The sequence below is a fragment of the Etheostoma spectabile genome, chromosome 3 (genome assembly GCF_008692095.1).
Source record: "Etheostoma spectabile isolate EspeVRDwgs_2016 chromosome 3, UIUC_Espe_1.0, whole genome shotgun sequence".
Taxonomy (NCBI): Eukaryota; Metazoa; Chordata; class Actinopteri; order Perciformes; family Percidae; genus Etheostoma; species Etheostoma spectabile.
In genome coordinates, this window is record NC_045735.1 from 32,805,728 (window position 1) to 32,823,866 (window position 18,139).

Consider the following 18,139-nt stretch of genomic DNA (forward strand, 5'->3'; position numbering starts at 1 on the left):
TCTCCCTCTTTTCTTATGTTGCTGCTGTTTCTTACAAGAGGTTATAAATGTCTCACTGTTGAATATCACAAGCAGTAAATATCTTAGCTTTGGAGGTCACTCAGAGTACACTTCGCCCTAGCGACCTGCACTTTGCCCTGGTTTTTCTCAACGTAGGCATAGCCCAAATAACAGATGTCCTTGTTTCAACAATTGCTAATTTGCCGTCTGAGTCTCTTTTCTTGCTTGACCGTGTTTATTTAGTAAGTTAAAGTGTTATGAACCTGACACTGCTACTTCATAAACAAAATGCTGGTAAGTTTTTGAAGAACAAATGTTACGGCACTTTTGTTCATATGGCAGAACATTTAAAACAAAATTGCAGTATATACACTACTTTAGAATTCATTTTTTCATTTTGTGATCAATCGCAATTAATGAGGGAAATTATACGATTAATCGCGATTAAAACTTTTAATCGCTCCCCAGCTCTAAATATTATATGTAAATGTAAATGTGCTGTATTTGTATATATTATAAATTTATAGATATATTTTTTTTATATTTTTAACGACTACTCAAAGCGCTTTAACATCATACAGGAAACATTCACCATTCACACACATTGATACACTGTGGCCGAGGCTGCCGTACAAGGTGCCACCTGCTCATCAGATAAACACTCACACACATTCACACTCCAATGCACAGCATCGGGGGCAACTCGGGGTTCAGTGTCTTGCCCAAGGACACTTCGACATGGGACTGCAGAGCCAGGGATTGAACCACCAACCTTCCGATTGGCAGGCAACCAATACAAACAATACAGTTATGTGAGCTATTTAAATTAGCTGGATAGAAGGTTAGATGTAATTTTTACGTTTGTTTTGTTTGGAAGCAGAGAAATGCACCATTTTAACAAGGTCTTCCATGCAATTTTAGGTCTTCCAGAAGCTTTTTAATTCATTTTTTAATCAACTGTGTGATTTCAGTACATTTTCTGTATTCTTTCCATTTAGTTTGTTCTTTTGTTGTTATAGTCATTTAACAATTTACACATCCCTGTGACATCCCTGCAAACATATTCTAATAGCCCAGGTAGTCCTAAAAATTATGTTTATAACTTGATTGTGCATAACAGGGTTGAGGTTATATAAGCATTATTACACAAGGAAACCGGGCGACCCAAATATTGAAAATTCCTGAGAGCCCAGAGGGTCAAGGTGTTCTATCCAAAAGGTATTACAAAGATAAAAAGGAGGACAATTATATATATATATATATAATGCTAAAAGTTTCTGTCCATCACCTAATGTAGGCTGTAATTAATTCTGGTGCTGCATCAAAAAAAAAACATGGGAGCAACATACTGTACATACAGAGATGGGCAGTAAGAGACTAACCCATTGGCTGATATATGTTGCATTGTTTAGTCATACTGCCAATATAATGCCATAATGTGGTGGCAAAGTTTTACTGATGGATTAATGGTTTATACAGTCAGTATTCCCCCTCTGCGTAAAATGTAAACAAGGATGTTATATTCAAATGTTAATGTTATTATGGATTTAAAAGTATTTAGTAATTTAGCCATCAAACATTAGTTTCAGTCTGAATCTGCTATCATATGATTGATTATGGAAAAATGAATGGCTGTATTTATGTGTTAATGGTGTGAATCAAATTGCCTCATGTATCTGCCAAGTCATCATTATAAATAAGAATCAGTTCTCAAATTATATATCTGGTTACGTAAAGGTAAAATAAAATAAAAAATAAACACTGAATCTGAAGTGATCTCATTAACTGCCAGGAAGTAATGTTAGGTTAAAATGAGGATTCCATGGACATCTGATGAATCAAGGGTTTGACCTTCCCACAATCTGAAATGCACAGCCAATGTTTAAGCCAACACAAGATTCTTTCCCTGGTATCGAACCTATGTAAGTCAGTAAATCAAACCTTCATTAATAGGGCTTACATCTACAGTTATTTTCCATGAGAGTGGTGAGAATGATTCAATTCAATAAAAAGTTACAGCAGGTTGTGCTAATAATCTAGGAATCCCCAGAGGCACCACAATACGATATTATCACAATACTCGGGTCACGATACGATATTATTGCGATATTAAACATTATATATTTATATTCAATTTTGCAATGTATTAGCTTTTTTCCAACTTTATTATTTTGTCCCCAAAGGAAAACATTGTCAACATCTGTTTGTTCATCTCACATGAATTTTATTGCTGTAAAATGTGACTGTTAAGCTGAGTACACTTTCATGAATATGTTATAAATGTTGTATACACCTGGCAAACTGAATTGTATGCATTTGATCAAGGTGGAATAGACTGTACTACCAACAGGTATGCACTGTAGGGGTGGGAATCACACGAGGCACCACAATACGATATTATCACGATACTTGGGTCACGATACGATATTATTGCGATATTATTGCGATATTAAACATAATGCGATATTCTGCGATATATTGCAATGTATTAGCTTTTTTCCAACTTCATTATTTTGTCCCCAAAGGAAAACATTGTCAACATCTGTTTGTTCATCTCACATGAATTTTATTACTGTAAAATGTGACTGTTAACCTGACTACACTTTCATGAATATGTTATAAATGTTGTATACACCTGGCAAAATGAACTGTTTGCATTTGATCAAGGTGGACTAGACTGTAATACCAACAGGTATGCACTGTAGGGGTGGGAATCACCAGAGGCACCACGATACGATATTATCACGATACTTGGGTCACGATACAATATTATTGCGATATTAAACATATTGCGATATTCTGCAACATATTGCAATGTATTAGCTTTTTTCCAACTTCATTATTTTGTCCCCAAAGGAAAACGTTGTCAACATCTGTTTGTTCATCTCACATGAATTTTATTACTGTAAAATGTGACTGTTAAGCTGACTACACTTTCATCAATATGTTAGAAATGTTGTATACACCTGGCAAACTGAACTGTTTGCATTTGATCAAGGTGGACTAGACTGTAATACCAACAGGTATGCACTGCTGTGCTACTACAGGTATATTTTTACAATGCAACTTCAGCCCTTAAGCCCCTAGGGAATTAGAAAGGAAATTTGATTATTCTACTACCAAAAAGTTAAATTCTCATGTCCAATTTAAATAATAAAAGATCAATACTTGGCATCTGTGTATCGATACAGTATTGCCACAAGAAATATCGCGATACTAGGCTGTATCGATTTTTTTTTCCCACCCCTACTGATAAACAACAATCTCCCCGGCCTATTGGTCTACACATTAAATCGGTTATCTAAAGAGCAGGAAAAAGCAAAGATTCCTATTTGTACAATGATGGGCTTACTGCTATTTCTGCACCATGATATCAATTGTTCAGCAATACTGGAGTATGTACTATTCATTTTCTTCCCACAGTAGAAACGTTTTTAGCTTTCTTCAAGTGCAGTAGGTCAGTAACAGACGTGATTGCTCTCCAAGCCCCACCTGTTCTCACTCACTTGTAAAAGACTGGCGCTGTGTCAGTGTTTCTCAACATTAGATACGATGCAAATAGCACCCTTCCACATGTGTATGGAATGCAGCGGACAGAGCAGCAGTGCGACTGCGACGCTGTAAGATGCTGAGTATTAAGAGAGACAACAGTAGAGAGTATGAAAGACCGAAATGCCGCGTAATGAGGTTTGTTGGGGTGGTAGATGGGTCAAACAACACAGGACTTTCACCCAGGAGGTCGCGGATGTCTTGTTATTTTCCCAAGCGTCACAGAAATTGTTATTGTTTGGTATTTTGTTATGTATTTCGTCCTTGTGATTGTGTTTATTTTTTTTGTCTTGTATATGTTTTAGTCCTTGGTTGCTCCCTTGTCTTGTCTAGTTGTGGTTTCTGTCTTTTGATCTCTTGTGAGTGTCTGTGTGTTCTGTTTCCTATTTTATTTTGATAGTCTGGTTTTCTGAGCTGTCTTGTCTTTAGTTTTACTTCCTGTGTTTTCCCGCTCTTGTGATTACCTGATGTCTTTCACCTGTTTCCCAGCCCTGCCTCTTGTCATATCGTTATCCTCTGTATTTAGTCTTGGTGTTCTCTGTGTCCATCAACGCTGTTTCTTCTTACTCATTTGGACATTTTGGACTTTGGACATTGTTTTTTCTTTGTCGTACGCTTTATTGCATTTTGGATGCCTGCATTGGTTTGGAATCTTTTGTTAATGAATCCTCATATTCAACATTCTTCTTTATTTTCTAACATTAAACAACTCCGACAGCTTGTCACCATACCCACTAGACTCCATTTAAATAAACAATACCTTTAATGTGTAGAGAGACAGTATATTTTTACATGTAGATGGGTGAATTAAGGGTTTATTTTCACCAAAAAATGATGTGATTGTTGGAACCGTGGAAAGTAGAAGACAGCTTTTGATTTAGTTTCAGTTTGTTTCACGGTGATAGAAATACTGTTTTAAATGGAGTCTGGTGGGTTTGGTGATAGTGCTGTCAGAGTTAAACAGAGTTAAACAAAAAAGAACTTACTCTTTAACTAAAAGTTTTGACTGTTGCAAGGATCCTTTCTAATGTCATCAAATACTAAGAATAAAAATCTGAGCCTGTCAGTGGTAAAAACAGCACTTTTCGTAACGTAAATTGAAGGTGCACAATTGTCCAATAACTTAAATCGTAGTGTTTCACCATTGCCAACTGCAGCAATCTTGTTTATTAATGAACCAATCACTTATAGACACAGAAAAACATGGGAAAATAGGGTCCAGCTCAGGCAGAACAGCTGAACAAGTCTGGATGTATTGTTTTATTTTAAGCAAGGCTGTAAAGTTAGGAGTATGCTAATTTGGCTAACTTTAGCTACCAACAATAACAGTCTTGGTTTATCAAAGACAGGTTAACCACTGTGTGTCAACATATAATTGGGGCTATCACCACAGTCAACGTAATGTTATTTTATTTAACATTCCGCACTAGTCGATATTCGTAGCTGTGCCATTTCCATTGTTAGCACATGTAGCGCGCCCAGATCAGACTTGGTACAGACAAGAGTGTCTCCCTGTCTGAAAAGATCTTACACTCAGTTTATCATAGCCTGTCATGATGGGGAACGTATTTGCTGGCATACTCAGTGGCTTACATTATTCTTTAAGGTCATCTTGTCCAGAATATGTACATTCTAATACTGTCTTAGTGGGTTATAGGCCTATGTTACACAAACACAAGTTCTTCAATAAAGTTGTGTGTCACATTCACAACTTCAAGAACATACCCCTTACTTTAGCTCTCAGACAACAGCATATGACAGCTTTCCATTTAGTTATCTCAGTTTACAGTGCAGAAAGTCTGCAACTAGGTACGCGGCAACAGTACTGAACTTACTGTAAATTTTGAATTATTAACTTTTACTTCTTTTTTACAGTTGTTAATGTCTTTGTCTCAGAGAGCGTAGACCTTCTCTAAGCCTCAGCCCTTCACTGTCTTATCACGGAAGTCTTGTAGGGCTCTGGCCACCTAAGTCAGATGTACGCTCACCTAAAGGATTATTAGGAACACCTGTTCAATTTCTCATTAATGCAATTATCTAATCAACCAATCACATGGCAGTTGCTTCAATGCATTTAGGGGTGTGGTCCTGGTCAAGACAATCTCCTGAACTCCAAACTGAATGTCAGAATGGGAAAGAAAGGTGATTTAAGCAGTTCTGTGCGTGGCATGGTTGTTGGTGCCAGACGGGCCGGTCTGAGTATTTCACAATCTGCTCAGTTACTGGGATTTTCAGGCACAACCATTTCTACGGTTTACACAGAATGGTGTGAAAAGGGGAAAACATCCAGTATGCAGCAGTCCTGTGGGCAAAAATGCCTTGTTGATGCTGGAGGTCAGAGGAGAATGGGCCGACTGATTCAAGCTGATAGAAGAGCAACTTTGACTGAAATAACCACTCGTTACAACCAAGGTATGCAGCAAAGCCTTTGTGGAGCCACAACACGCACAACCTTGAGGTGGATGGGCTACAACAGCAGAAAACCCCACCGGGTACCACTCATTTCCACTACAAATAGGAAAAAGAGGCTACAATTTGCAAGAGCTCACCAAAATTGGACAGTTGAAGACTGGAAAAATGTTGCCTGGTCTGATGAGTCTCGATTTCTGTTGAGACATTCAGATGGTAGAATCAGAATTTGGGGTAAACAGAATGAGAACATGGATCCATCATGCCTTGTTACCACTGTGCAGGCTGGTGGTGGTGGTGTAATGGTGTGGGGGATGTTTTCTTGGCACACTTTAGGCCCCTTAGTGCTAATTGGGCATTGTTTAAATGCCACGGCCTACCTGATAATGCACCATGTTACAAAGCTCAAATCATTTCAAATTGGTTTCTTGAACATGACAATGACTTCACTGTACTAAAATGCCCCCCATAGTCACCAGATCTCAACCCAAAAGGGGGTCAAACACAGTGTTAGTATGGTGTTCCTAATAATCCTTTATGTGAGTGTAGGTTAGCTGCTAAAGGGCCACTTAGCGTGACCACTAACGTTACACACTCCAGCAGCACAACTAGGGACCTACCACTACCAGACTCACTAAAGAATTTGACGACAGATGAATCTAGTAATCACACACTCATTCCCCTCTTAAAGATGGTGTTAGAAAATTAGTCGATAGCAGAAGCACAGAAGCAACAGACCCCGTGTATGATAGTAGAAGCACTAACAGACACCTTGTATGTTAGTAAAAACACCAACAGACACTTTATATGATAGTAGAAGCACTAAAAGTAAAAAACTGAAGTTATTGCTCTCGGACCCAAGCACCTCCGTGACGCATTATCCAAAGATATAGTTACTCTGGATGGCATCACCCTGGCCTCCAGCACCACTGTGAAGAATCTTGGAGTCATCTTTGATCAGGACATGTCCTTTAATTCCCACTTAAAGCAAATTTCAAGGATCGCCTTTTTTCACCTACGTAATATTGCAAAAATCAGGAATATCCTGTCTAAAAATGATGCAGAAAAATTAGTCCATGCATTTGTTACTTCTAGGTTGGATTACTGCAATTCTTTACTATCAGGCTGCTCAAAAAAATCCATAAAGACTCTACAGCTGATCCAGAATGCTGCGGCACGTGTTCTGACGGGAACCAGGAAAAGAGATCACGTTTCTCCTGTTTTAGCTTCTCTGCATTGGCTTCCTGTAAAATTTAGAATATAATTTAAAATCCTTCTTCTCACCTACAAAGCTCTTCATGGTCAGGCTCCATCTTATCTTAAAGAGCTTATAGTACCTTACAACCCTAGGAGAGCACTACGCTCCCAGAATGCAGGGTTACTGGTGGTTCCTAGAGTCTCTAAAAGTAGAACGGGGCCAGAGCGTTCAGCTATCAGGCTCCTCTCCTGTGGAACCAGGTTCCAGTTTGGGTCCGGGAGGCAGACACCGTCTCCACATTTAAGAGTAGGCTTAAGACTTTCCTTTTTGATAAAGCTTATAGTTAGGGCATAGAATCGAATATTGTTAGGGAGTAGTAGTTAGTCACATAGTTTTCAGATTTATCTATCATATAATATAACTAAAGGGAGACTTGGCATACAGCCCGATCCGTTTGGGGGGAGTTCTGGCCCGGCCGGGCTGGAGCTCTCTTTACCTTGTCTCTCTTGGTTTTGTTGTAATAATAGTTTTAGACAGCTTGGGACTTATTTTGATACACTAGTCAGGGCATAGAATCGAATATTGTTAGGGAGTAGTAGTTAGTCACATAGTTTTCAGATTTATCTATCATATAATCAAGAATATAATAGAACTAAAGGGAGACTTGGCATACAGCCCGATCCGGTTGGGGAGAGTTCTAGCCCGGCCGGGCTGGAGCTCTCTTTACCTCGTCTCTCTTGGTTTTGTTATAGTTTTAGACAGCTGGGGACTTATTTTGATACACTAGTTAGGGCATAGAATCGAATATTGTTAGGGAGTAGTAGTTGGTCACATAGTTTTCAGATTTATCTATCATATAATCAAGAATATAATAGAACTAAAGGGAGACTTGGCATACAGCCCGATCCGGTTGGGGAGAGTTCTAGCCCGGCCGGGCTGGAGCTCTCTTTACCTCGTCTCTCTTGGTTTTGTTGTAATAGTTTTAGACAGCTGGGGACTTATTTTGATACACTAGTTAGGGCATAGAATCGAATATTGTTAGGGAGTAGTAGTTAGTCACATAGTTTTCAGATTTATCTATCATATAATCAAGAATATAATAGAACGAAAGGGAGACTTGGCATACAGCCCGATCCGGTTGGGGAGAGTTCTGGCCCGGCCGGGCTGGAGCTCTCTTTACCTTGTCTCTCTTGGTTTTGCTGTAATAATTTTAGACAGCTGGGGACTTATTTTGATACACTGAGCTCCTCTCTCCTCTATCTTTCCATCTTTTCATTTATGTGCATCCATGTCCCAGAAATGCTTGTTACTAACCTAGCTCTGGGGAGTCATTCCCCGGAGTCCTTATGTTCTTTTTTCCCCAGCATGTTCCCTTGGATCAGAGAGGCTCCAAAATCTGGGTAGCAGCTGTCGCCATGGTCCCGCTACACGTTCTGTGATGCCATGTTCAACTGCTACACTGCGGTGCCCTGCTACGTCCTGCTACGTCCTGCTACGTCCTGCTACGCCTTGTAATGCCGCACAGCGTCCTGCTATGCCATGAACTACTACAAAGAACTGCTACAAACTACTAATTTTTTTTTATTTTTGTTATTGCCACTCTTCATTCTAACCCCAACCGGCCCGTCAGACACCGCCTACCAAGAGCCTGGGTCTGACCGAGGTTTCTGCCTAAAAGGAAGTTTTTCCTCGCCACTGTCGCACTGTTGCTTGCTCTGGAGGAGACTACTAGAACTGTTGGGTCCTTGTAAATTCTGGAGTGTGGTCTATCTGTAAAGTGTCTTGAGATAACTCTTGTTATGAATTGATACTATAAATAAAATTGAATTGAATTGAAAAGAACACGGTGTTCTTGCAAAGTTTTTTGTTGATGGGAACTTTCAATGGTGCACCGCGAAGGTCCAATATCATATTAAAAAGCATGAACGAGTAAAATAGGGCCTCAAACTGATGCTGTTGAAGCAGTTTTAGCCTGTAAGTTACGACTCATGACCTGTTAGCGTTCCAGGCAAAGTCACAACAAACCCTTCTAGCTAGAGTTAGCTAATGGCTGCATTAGATCATTCAAACAAATCAAAAGATCATGTTTGCTAGGTTCTTCAAATTGAACTGTTTTTTTAAGGGGTGTTACTGTATTCTCCTCCTGCTGTTATTTCAATGTAGCTGTATGCAGAGTTCCAGCGGATTCTGAATCAGAACCTGCCTAACACATTCTATGCTGAGCTTGACTGTCATCTTTCTTGACTGATGACCTTATTCAGACAGACGGCATCAAAAACTGGGAAGACAGATGCTCTAGCTGACATTTTAAAAATTCATGATGAACAGGTAAATAGATTATTTCACATTTCATAGGTTGGACCAGTGGAACATTGAACAGGTTCAATGATTCAAATGAGCTTTGGGAATTTTGCAATTAGACCACTTTGTGTTTGCCATTTGTCTGATTGCATTGAAGATATAAACGGGTTATTCATGGACATATGTTCTGATTGGACTGTTTAACATCAGATTTGTTCAGTAAACTCTTCCTTATATACAATTTTGTTTTTATCTGAATAGGAAATGCATGACATCCACACCAAGCGCACTACTGTTCTTCATGCACTTCCTGTGTATCTGCATGAGGATGTTTCTGGATTTTTCAGAACCTGCACAGTCTCCTTAAGTCACTAACATATTCTACTGCATATTATGTAAACAGTAGGGCAGTAACGATATGGAAAATAAAACCAAAGTCACAACACTTGTGTGGGAGAATGCAGAATCGTGACATACCCCTTCCAGTCCAGAGTTATCCTTCTCGTCCAGATCCAATGCTACCACATCTTTAAACTACTGGTCCTTTTGGTGCCTTATTCCTGTTTTGTTGGGTAAATTTAGCTAACTGTACAGATGGCTAAAAGCGAAAGAGGGGGCACCGGTAATGCTAACGGAGGTGTAGCTAACTTTACAAGTGGCCGCTGTTATGACTCTGGTGCCTGGGTCTGTTTCCCAACGGTTCGGTAAACTGCCATTAGCACCGGAGTTCAGTGCTGACCGGGACGGTTGCTAGCTGGCTGGGGACTGACTGTAGATGTGTCCCCTGTCCGGGGCTGTAATGATTGTAAATGGTTGCTTGCTGGCTGGGGGCTGACTGTGGATTGGATGTGTCCACGGACCGGGGCTGGTGTCAGCTCTCATCCCGATTGAAGGGAGCGGAATTGTTACAATTATTCTTTTGTCTCACTCCAATGCGTTAATGAACCACTGAAACGATTTTGGAAACATTATTATAAGGAATCTTTGGTGTTGGATCGATCAACATTGAAATCAATATCATAAATAAGGTATCTGTTGTATAACTGTGTTGCAAACTGGGATGTAATCAATGACAAAACAATGCCATGTGGCAGAAACAATTTATTACGTTTACTGAGGACCCCCCCCCCAAAAAGAAAACATAAACAAAAAACAGAATCAAGGTTTATATCAAATCATGGGTAAAAAATTGTGAACCAAACCAAAGTTTGGTGTAAAGGAACTGTAGTGTTTTTTGTTCAATGTTCAGTAAAACATTTTCTTTTAAAGGTCCTTGGTTTCATCTCACGCCACTTAGATTCTCTGGTAATTTGGCTGATTCATGTTTTCAGAACATGGCTGTTATGTTTTTCACCTGTTACAATGAGACCCAGGTCTCCCTTACAAAAGAGTTATTCAATTTCAATCAGACTTGGTTAAAGAAAGAAATTAGTCTTCTGTTCTGTTCCATGTGTTAGTTTGTGATTAGTATTTGTTTTTCTTTCATTCAGGACTGGTCTGATGAACCAGAGCCTGATGGGGTTGCAGTAGGCTTTGTTACTGTCATCAGTGACCATTACACAAGTCCAGTTCACTACCACCCTGGGAGGATCTCTGTCATCATTGAAAGTGAGGCCGTGGTCAACCTCCCCAGACTTGGTGATGCCTTCCAGGTAATCTTTTGACTGATCTATGTGCTACACCTCAGCTATCCCAAAGCACTGACCAACACTTTTGGGTTCACTCAAAATATTTTACTTGGTCTAGAAAATGGTAAACTGTCACCCAGGTTGCAGACCCTCAAGAATGACTTGATGATGTAGAAACTCATCCAAAAGAAGGCTGCAGGGTAAAGCATTATATAAAAAAAGTTATCTCCTTTTGTCTAAATAATGCCTCAAAAAGTCACTGCACTACTTTGCAGGTGTTCAACCAATAGGCTCGAACTACACAATATGCCTTTATTCTCATTAACCCTGGGGGCCCTGAGGCCATTTTTACAGTTTAATTTCCGTCTGGATTTATTTTATAAAAAAGCTTGTAAAATATCAACCCTGTTATCTACAGTCAAGATATGAACATCATTTTTTTTAGGACAAACTGGGTTATTGGAATATGTGAGTTGCAGTGATGTCACTTGCATGTTAAAAATGGTTGTGGGGCCTTAAAGATAAATAAATAAATAGATAAATTAATCTTCCAGATATGTATTGATATCACAGACAGATAAGTAATGAATAAGCCATTTTCCATTCTAAAACACTTCTCATATGTCTTGAGAGTCACACTGTGAAGAAATAATCATTATAACTTATACAGTTGACAAAATACATGCATTTTTTCCAAAAAAGTCAAGACGTTTTGCTCTCATTACATTTACTTATGCCAATAATAACATAATAATGTCATATTTATTGATATTACACCCACAGCAATGTTATACAAGCAAATATGTGTCTAAATAGTGCATTATTTGGCCTTCAATAGAGTCTATAGGCATTTTTGTCCCCTCTGGCCTTCCATACAAGAGGGGTGCTTTTATCTCCCATATATGGGCATGTACTTCCTGAAAAATAGACAGGACAGACAGAGAGAGAGAGGAGGAGCGAGCCAGCGGGAGAAAATGAGCCAAAACGCGATGAATTATGGATATAAAGTGGATCAATCTTGGATATAACAGTATGGATTTAAAGCCCAAAGAGGCTGAAGTTCCAGGCTGGATAGAAAATCTCTTGTAGAGGCTAGAAAGACAGGGACCTCCGTAAACATGAAATCGTCAGGATTTAAACGAAACCGAAAGTGAGTAAATCGCTTGTATGGTTCAAAAGTTATTAAACTATGAATCAGAGGTACTTTTTTACACGTGGGCGAGTGTCTCGGGCTCAGAGGGTTAATTTAAAGCAAAAGTAACGCTAATGTTTTTAATGTTTTCACAACCATTGTGGGTTGTGCAAGATGACCGACATGTCACTGTGCATTTGATACTGGTTAATGTAAAACATTTACATTTTAGAGTTTTAAGTGAAAATGTTCCTAAACAGTTTATATAATTTTTGTAATTTCATCCAAATTGCTGCCCTGTTGCCTTACTCAGGAATTAGCCAGGAAGCCAAAAGTACTGTGTTTTTTTCCTTTAAAAGCTGTAACAAAGAATTTAATTTTGGTATAATATATTATTGTTTTTGATTACTCTGATTATTTGTCTGGTCTGGTGGTTAGTTGTCTGGTCAATATTAGAAATTTGTGATAAATATTTACAGTGGCTTGCATAAGTTTACACACCTATGCTAAAGTTGACTGAAAAGTGAACTAAAAAAAACTTTTTTTGAAATTGATCTTAATGCCTTAATTAAAAACATTAGAAAAAATCCAACCTTTAACCCTCTGAGCCCGAGTCACTCGCCCACAAGTAAAAAAGTACCTCTGATTCATCGATTAATAACTTTTGAACCATACAAGCGATTTACTCACTTTCGGTTTCGTTTGACTCCTGACGTTTTCGGCTTTACGGTGGTCTTTTCCGGGTCTTTCTTGCCTCTACAGGGGATTTTCTATCCAGCCTGGAACTTCAGCCTCTTTGGGCTTTAAATCCATACTGTTATATCCAAGATTGATCCACTTTATATCCATAATTCATCGCGTTTTGGCTAATTTTCTCCCGCTGGCTCGCTCCTCCTCTCTCTCTCTGTCTGTCCTGTCTATTTTTCAGGAAGTACATGCCCATATATGGGAGATAAGGCACCCCTCTTGTATGGAAGGCCAGAGGGGACAAAAATGCCTATAGACTCTATTGAAGGCCAAATAATGCACTATTTAGACACATATTTGCTTGTATAACATTGCTGTGGGTGTAATATCAATAAATATGGCATAAGTAAATGTAATGAGAGCAAAACGTCTTGACTTTTTTGGAAAAAATGCATGTATTTTGTCAACTGTATAAGTTATAATGATTATTTCTTCACAGTGTGACTCCCAAGACATATGACAAGTGTTTTAGAATGGAAAATGGCTTAGGTTTTACTTATATGTCTGTGATATCAATACATATCTGGAAGATTCATTTATTTATTTATTTATCTTTAAGGCCCTACAACCATTTTTAAATGTAAATGTAAATGTGCTGTATTTATATAGCGCTTTTCCAGTCTTAACAACTGCTCAAAGCGCTTTTACATCTACAGGAAACATTCACCATTCACACACATTCATACACCGTGGCCGGGGCTGCCGTACAAGGTGCCACCTGCTCATCAGATAAACATTCACACACATTCACACTCCGATGCGCAGCACCGGGGGCAACTCGGGGTTCAGTGTCTTGCCCAAGGACACTTCGACAATGACTGCAGAGGCGGGGGATCGAACCACCAACCTTCCAATTGGCAGGCATTCGCTCTACCACTGAGCCACAGCCGCCCCCTCAGGGCCCAGAGTGTTAAGGACACAAATTTTCTTTATGAATGAAGAATGTATCGTACATAAAGAAATTATCTTCCTTAAAATACACACACCTACGTTAAATTCCCATAGAGGCAGGCAGATTACATTAGATACATTTGGAAGGCTAGAATCAGAGAATCTTGAGTTTTTCTTCTTAAAGATTTCTCAAATTTACAAATAAAAGTAGTTTGCAAATAAGCAGATAATCTACTTCTTGCAGCTCTACAATTTATTTTAATATGTTTTAAAATTATTGTTCTATTTTAATTTATAAATGTTTATTTTTCTACATTGCAGTGTGCTAAAAGGGAGCAATCAAGAAATACTGCAGACATTCATGATTTTTATCTATATTAAGTTTAGTGCTGTCAGGTAAACGTGTTAACATTGTTGACACAAACCCACTTTAACAGTGTCAATTTTTTTATTAGAGATTAAGAAGTAACGTAAGATTAACGTTCTTAATCAAGATTAACACCGGATCTAGCTAGACCAAAAACAAAACAACCGGCACACACTTGTTTGCACACAGTTATTTGGGCTTGTGAGCCTGAGCTTGTGTTAAAAGTAGTAACGTTACATTTTGGGTGGATTGCGAGCGCAAGACTCCGAAATGGATGCCAATATGATTCTGAATGGAAAGTTTACTTTTTAAAAGTTGCCAAATGGTTCCATTGACAAGACCAAAGTGTGTTTAGTTGTGAACGTTGTCTGAAATACCACTTGAAGGCCAAGGACACAGCTGATGCAAATTCTCCCCCCCTCCCCATCAAAGTATTTTTTTCAACATTTTATTGATGGACAGTGTTATATTGTGTGAGAGATAATTTGCTCCAAATCTAAATGACTGCACTAAGTGGGAATGTTACGTGTGAAATTGAACACTACAGTAGGTTATATGCCAATGTTGTTTTCAATAAACAAAAACATTTGCACAAAGCAAGCCAATCCACTTTTCCAGGTTGATAAGAGCCTTAAAGGCGCTCTTAGCGATGTCATGCGTGTTTTAGGCTACATTTGTTGTCACATACAGAAAATATCTCCACACTATCTGCGAGGCACCTGGCCCTAGAACACACTGTAAAAAAAATGCGGTCTCTGTAGACAGCCCAGGGTCTACAAACGGCAACAAAAATAAAGCATACACAAACTGTTCCACCATTCCAGCCAATAACGGAGAAGAAGGATTTCGGGGTGGGGGTGGGGGGTTAGTGTGTGGAAGCACAGAAGGAAGGGGGAGGGCATGGAATGAGGACGAGGAGGAGGGAGAGATAAGCTAGTCTTGTTTTGTTTGAATATACGTACTTAAAACGTCAACAAGAAGTAACATCACCCAACATCGCTTAGAGCACCTTTAAAGTGAGAAAAAATAATGGGGCATAAAAAAATCAAGGGACATTTGAAATAGATAAAAATGTGCGATTAATTGCGAGTTAGCTATGGCATAATGTGATTATTCACAATTCAAATTTTTTAATTGTTTGACAAAAGGACAAAAGGGTCCAGTTGAGGTGGTTCGGGGATCTGGTAAGGATGCCTCCTTGGCGCCTCCGTAGGGAGGTGTTCCAGGCACGTCCAGCCGGGAGGAGGCCTCGGGGAAGACCAAGGACCAGGTGGAGAGATTTCATCTTCTAATGTGGCTCAGGAAAGGCAAGTTTGGGTTCCCCTGCTGGAGTTACTGCCCCCGCAACCTGATAGCGGATAAGTGGACGAAGATGGATGGATGGATGTTTGACAGCACTAATTGAGTTAGTTAAACTCAATGTAATTGAGGTAATCAATTTCCTCAAAAATGTAAGTTTTTAAGTAAACAAACTCAACATGTTTGACTAATGTGTACTTAAAACATTGACAACAAAAACAAAAAAAAACATTGAGTTTGGTCAAAAAACAAAGGTTTGGTTGTGTATTTTTTTTTTTTAAAGTTATATGAACTAATTCCAGTGGTTTAAAAACTTGAAACTTTAAGTTGTAATAGCTGAAAATAATTGACTTGCCTTAACAGAAAACTGTAAGTCATATTAACTGCAAATATTTGAGTTGAGCTAAATGAGTACTTTAATTTAACTATTATCAAAATGTACAAGTAGCAAGTCATCCAACCTTTTAACTTGTGGAAAATTTTGACTTTTAAGTTTATCAACTTAAAATAACTGATGCAATTGATTGCCTCAATTCTTTTCAGTTCTGGTAACTTAGTTGGGTTTACAGTGCAAAAACCTAATGTAATCATTCCTCCACGGTGCTCTTTCTCCATTCTGTCCTCTCCTCCTCATCATCCTCTCAACTGTTCGGATTTCTCTATTTACCCCATCAGCTTATTAGCCTCATCCAACACACACACACACAAACACACACAAGCTAAGTGTATATGTGACTGGGGTAGATAGCTGTTTCTTGTTGATGGATGGCCTGGTTAGGTATAAGGGGTAGGTATATAGAAGTATACAGATGACTGTGAGGTTGTCATGGTGATTTGGATGAAGCACACATACGCAAATAGTGCAAACACATGGGTTTATACTGATATATGTGGCTGATATTAACCTATTGAAGGTTGAAAAGAGTTAAGCAAAATGCTTTAAAATAAAAATTATACAAATTAAGTTACACAAAAAACTTTCAGCACCCATGTCAATATATCTCCTCTTTACACACATAAACACACACACACACACACGGGCACACGCACACAAAAGGTCCATTATCTTCTCTTGGTGTTTTGGAGTTTTGAAAGGCTTTTCACAACAGCACAAGATAATTAAACTCACAAGAGAACCAGCAGCAGTCTGCCTTTAGATCTCACTCACACTGCTGCACTAAAATCCTTAACTTGCTTTGAACCTTCAAAAAAACACACCTCACACACAAACACAGAGCAGCCAAGAAGAGAAATCACTCCAAATGGTCTTACCTTGCCAAACTGTTCAAAATAGTGCTTCACATTTTCAATTACTGTGTTGGCTGATAATCCTCCTACAAATATTTTCTTTGTTCTTGTGACCATCTGGAGGCAAGAAAAGACAGAGAGAAAGAGAACGAAGGATGTAAGCAACATTTCATACAACAAAATAAGGAGTATTATAGAAGTTTTTTCTCAATTGGTTACACATTTTCTGAAAGCATGGCTCAAACTCTCAGAACTTTACACGTGAATCAAAAGACACACAATTCTCCTCACAAAATCACAATTCTCACAAAATCAATTCTCCTGCAAAATTAAACTCTACATTCAAAAGAATGTTATTTCTTCTCAAAATAGTATTTTGTTTTCAAAAGACACACAAGCCATCATATGAATAGACATTTATACATGTGCGCAATGTAAAACACTATGATGAATGGAAAACACTTTTCTCCATTCATCATAATGACTTTTTGTTCAGTGTTACACTTACTACAGACAGTACATACATAAGTATGTACAATGATAATTGTAAAAACATAACTACACAACACTCTAATGTGGTAGTATATTCAGTTGCTAACATGTAAGCTGAAATGAAGGAAATACATAGTATATTGTTACACAATGTATGTAGTATAACTTATATTGTTTATCAGAAATGAACTAAAATATACTTATACGTGGCACAACCCAAGATAAGAGGCAAATTAGCTTACTGAAGCATACCGTCAGTCCAATATGAGCCATCAATCATCAATAAAAATATACATATTGCACATTAAACTTACTGACAATAATTAACAAAGGCATGGAACGTAGAAGAGTGAAGCGGATAATATGAAGAGATAACAAAAACCATGAGGCTTTCTGCTCACATTCAACTTCCTGACTAAATCCCAGGGTACAAAGCTCCTACAAAGGAACACACACATGCATGTGGAGAAACTACTGCCAGCAATGGGAGCAGAAAAACATTTAAGTAAACTAATGCCCTGATGGGGACAGAACAAAATGAAATAGAAACAGGTAGTTTTGCATTTTGACGCACTAATTCATGGATGTTACACAGAAACTACCCAACGTGTTTCCAGGTAAGAAGTCACAAGATTAAACGTATAATTTGTAAAGTATTGCCTTGAAACAAAAGGGAAATAGTTGGACGATAAAGGGTGGATGAATTCCAGCATTGTTATATGGTAATTACCCATTATAAATTCCAAAAAGTTTTTATCTAATTTGGAAGGTTACGCTAATAGTATCCTATAATGCTGTGAAAACATCAACATATATTACCCCATTATTATCATGTCATTACAATATTATAACTATATTACCATTACACACATATAAAC

At 38.4% G+C, this 18,139-nt stretch overlaps 1 protein-coding gene across 2 annotated transcripts in view; it reads right to left on the reverse strand.

Annotated features, from left to right (window-relative positions):
• LOC116674256 (RNA-binding protein Musashi homolog 2) overlaps positions 1–18,139 on the reverse strand; it is a 381,184-nt gene that overhangs the window by 232,885 nt on the left and 130,160 nt on the right. For both annotated transcript variants that reach the window (XM_032506859.1, XM_032506860.1), the window contains exon 6: positions 16,794–16,886. In XM_032506859.1, the coding sequence (XP_032362750.1) occupies positions 16,794–16,886 (93 nt within the window). The remainder of the gene's footprint in view (positions 1–16,793; positions 16,887–18,139) is intronic.